The 3751-nt window shown below is 42.7% G+C and overlaps 1 protein-coding gene across 1 annotated transcript in view; it reads left to right on the forward strand.

The window, feature by feature from the left end:
- The first annotated feature begins 758 nt into the window (after positions 1 to 758).
- Positions 759 to 3751, forward strand: part of LOC144955992 (uncharacterized) — a 12503-nt gene continuing 9510 nt past the window's right edge. The window contains exon 1 of the mRNA XM_078886256.1: positions 759 to 864. Coding sequence (XP_078742382.1) covers positions 771 to 864 — 94 coding nt within the window. The 5' untranslated portion in view covers positions 759 to 770. The remainder of the gene's footprint in view (positions 865 to 3751) is intronic.

Below are 3751 nucleotides of genomic sequence, written 5' to 3' on the forward strand. Positions count from 1 at the left end.
GGGTGCATAGTTGAGTCCTTGGAAAAAGGCTCTTTACTCACATTCTCTCACCGTACTCAGGTGTAAAATGAGTACCTGGCCGTCTACAACGTTGTCTCTGTCTGAACAATTGTAATATCGTCCTAAAATGTTAAATGTTGCTGTTGACCAGGAGCCCCTTGTAAGACGCTTTGAGCGCGTTTAGTGGATATTGCGCTATATAAAAGCTTAATTTGTTAATACATCCCTTAAAATCTTAAGAAACGACAGAAACTTTCTTTGCAGCACGGCAGGACGTACTCGGCAAATAGAATGACGAAGGTTTCTAACATATTTAATTGTTACACAATTTTATGTGGTGAAACGGACAATAGCAATTGCTTGTTATCAATTAGATAGGACGCTAGTCTAACGTATTTAATTGTTACACAATTCTATGTGGTGAAAAGGACAAAAAGCAATTGCTTGTTATCCTTTAGACAGGAAGCTAGTCTATCGCAAAGTACTTTCCGCCAAATCAAACAGACTCAGCTACCCATTCACTGCTGGGTGAACAGGGAGGAGGTCAGAAAAAAAAAATCTCGACTGCACCCGGGATCGATTTCGGTCCCTTTGCTTTGCGTGTGAAGCGAGCGCTCTACCAACTGAGCTATCGGGACCCCCCCCCCCCCCCCCCCCCCCCCCCCCCCGCCCCGCCCCCCCCCCCACCCCATTCTGATACAGACTGTATTTTATTAAGTTGTCATACCTTTTTTTTTTTATACATCCTAACCAGGTTGATATTGAGCACTATGAGGACCAAACCCGAGCAGCGTTCTGGTCATCATCGAAACTACACCATGCCTCTCGTCACTGTCCTGGTTGTCTTTCTGTTTGCATTCTCTGGTAAGTCCTGCGTAGTTATTGGGATCATTTTTGGGTGCATTATATTTATTTGAAAAGGGTTTGACATGGGGGAGGGGGCGGGGGGGGGGGGGCTCAAGTTTTTGTTTTTACGGGTTTTACAGCATATTATGATGTTATGATATTATGATTTTAGGGGCAGCGTGGCTCAGCGGTACGGTCTTTGCTTCGTACCCAAAGGGTAACGAGTTCGATCACCCGCCGCTGCGTTGTGTGGCCTTGAGCAAGTCACCTAGCCCTAGATCACTTTGCGGCGCTGCACTGCGGCTGACGCCTGAGTTATTCCAGTCTTCCCTTGGAATAGACCCTAAAGACAAATAGCCCCTTGGGGATGAATAAAGGGATTTTTTTTTTTATGATAGTTGAAAGTCTAATAACCGAACCCAATTAATTGAAGGCCGGTTTTATAAAACTCTTTAGGTAAGTTGATTTTTCTACTTTTTGAGATTTTCCATCCATGAGATAAATTGAAACGTAAACTTTATTCTGAGCATCAATTGGATTCAATAGTCTGATGTCACGTCGCTTAGCAACGGCGAGCAGCCTGGTTCTGAACAAAGAAAATGGGTACTTTTTATTCTTCATGCTGGCTAGAACTTTTCATGTGTCATGTGATCAGAATGTATAAAAGTTAAAACATGATCATATTTGTAATGTTTTTTACCTCTGGATACACTTTTATGCTCGTCGGAGAAATATTTCATAAGGGCGTAAGCCATTGTTCCGATCGTTTAGAGCCAGTTACTAAGTTACCATGCGTCATTACGAGGGAAGTGACGTTACGACTGTTGAAGCGTATTACTGAAAACGGGCGTCCGCCATTGTTCAGATTGTTGGCCATTTTAAGTTCTGCGTCTTACGGGAAGTGACGTTACGATGTTTGGGTATTACTGAAAACGGGCTCCGCATTTCAATTGTTTAGAGCTTATTAAGTTACCATGCGTCATACGAGGGAAGTGACGTTACGACTGTTGAAGTGTATTACTGAAAACGGGCGTCCGCTTTGTTCAATTGTTTAGAGCAGTTATAAGTTACCATTGCGTCATTACGAGGGAGTGACGTTAGCGACTGTTGAAGTTATTACTGAAAAGGGCGTCCCCATTGTTCAGGTTTAGAGCCAGTTATTAAGTTCCTCGTCATACGAGGAAGTGCGTTACGACTGTTGAAGTGTATACTAAAACGGGCGTCCGCCATGTTCGATCGTGTTAGAGCCAGTTATTAAGTTACCTATGCGTCATTACGAGGGAAGTGACGTATAGATGTTGATGTGTATTATGAAAACGGGTCCGCCAATTTTTTTTTTTTTTTTTTTTTTTTTTTTTTTTTTTTTTTTTTTTTTTTTTTTTTTTTTTTTTTTTTTTTTTTTTTTTTTTTTTTTTTTTTTTTTTTTTTTTTTTTACGAGGGAAGTGACGTTACGACTGTTGAAGTGTATTACTGAAAACGGGCGTCCGCCATTGTTCAGATCGTTTAGAGCCAGTTATTAAGTTACCTTGCGTCATTACGAGGGAAGTGACGTTACGACTGTTGAAGCGTATTACTGAAAACGGGCGTCCGCCATTGTTCAGATTGTTTAGAGCCAGTTATTAAGTTACCTTGCGTCATTACGAGGGAAGTGACGTTACGACTGTTGAAGTGTATTACTGAAAACGGGCGTCCGCCATTGTTCCGATCGTTTAGAGCCAGTTACTAAGTTACCATGCGTCAATACGAGGGAAGTGACGTTACGACTGTTGAAGTGTATTACTGAAAACGGGCGTCTGCCATTGTTCAGATTGTTTAGAGCCAGTTATTAAGTTACCATGCGTCATTACGAGGGAAGTGACGTTACGACTGTTGAAGTGTATTACTGAAAACGGGCGTCCGCCATTGTTCAGATTGTTTAGAGCCAGTTATTAAGTTACCATGCGTCATTACGAGGGAAGTGACGTTACGACTGTTGAAGTGTATTACTGAAAACGGGCGTCCGCCATTGTTCAGATTGTTTAGAGCCAGTTATTAAGTTACCTTGCGTCATTACGAGGGAAGTGACGTTACGACTGTTGAAGTGTATTACTGAAAACGGGCGTCCGCCATCGTTCAGATTGTTTAGAGCCAGTTATTAAGTTACCATGCGTCATTACGAGGGAAGTGACGTTACGACTGTTGAAGCGTATTACTGAAAACGGGCGTCTGCCATTGTTCAGATTGTTTAGAGCCAGTTATTAAGTTACCATGCGTCATTACGAGGGAAGTGACGTTACGACTGTTGAAGCGTATTACTGAAAACGGGCGTCCGCCATTGTTCCGATCGTTTAGAGCCAGTTACTAAGTTACCATGCGTCATTACGAGGGAAGTGACGTTACGACTGTTGAAGCGTATTACTGAAAACGGGCGTCCGCCATTGTTCCGATCGTTTAGAGCCAGTTACTAAGTTACCATGCGTCAATACGAGGGAAGTGACGTTACGACTGTTGAAGTGTATTACTGAAAACGGGCGTCCGCCATTGTTCAGATTGTTTAGAGCCAGTTATTAAGTTACCATGCGTCATTACGTGGGAAGTGACGTTACGACTGTTGAAGTGTATTACTGAAAACGGGCGTCCGCCATTGTTCAGATTGTTTAGAGCCAGTTATTAAGTTACCATGCGTCAATACGAGGGAAGTGACGTTACGACTGTTGAAGTGTATTACTGAAAACGGGCGTCCGCCATTGTTCAGATTGTTTAGAGCCAGTTATTAAGTTACCTTGCGTCAATACGAGGGAAGTGACGTTACGACTGTTGAAGTGTATTACTGAAAACGGGCGTCCGCCATTGTTCAGATTGTTTAGAGCCAGTTATTAAGTTACCATGCGTCATTACGAGGGAAGTGACGTTACGACTGTTGAA

This window comes from Berghia stephanieae, chromosome 10 (genome assembly GCF_034508935.2).
Source record: "Berghia stephanieae isolate SIO BIC M18660-M18661 chromosome 10, UCSD_Bste_1.3, whole genome shotgun sequence".
NCBI lineage: Eukaryota > Metazoa > Mollusca > Gastropoda > Nudibranchia > Aeolidiidae > Berghia > Berghia stephanieae.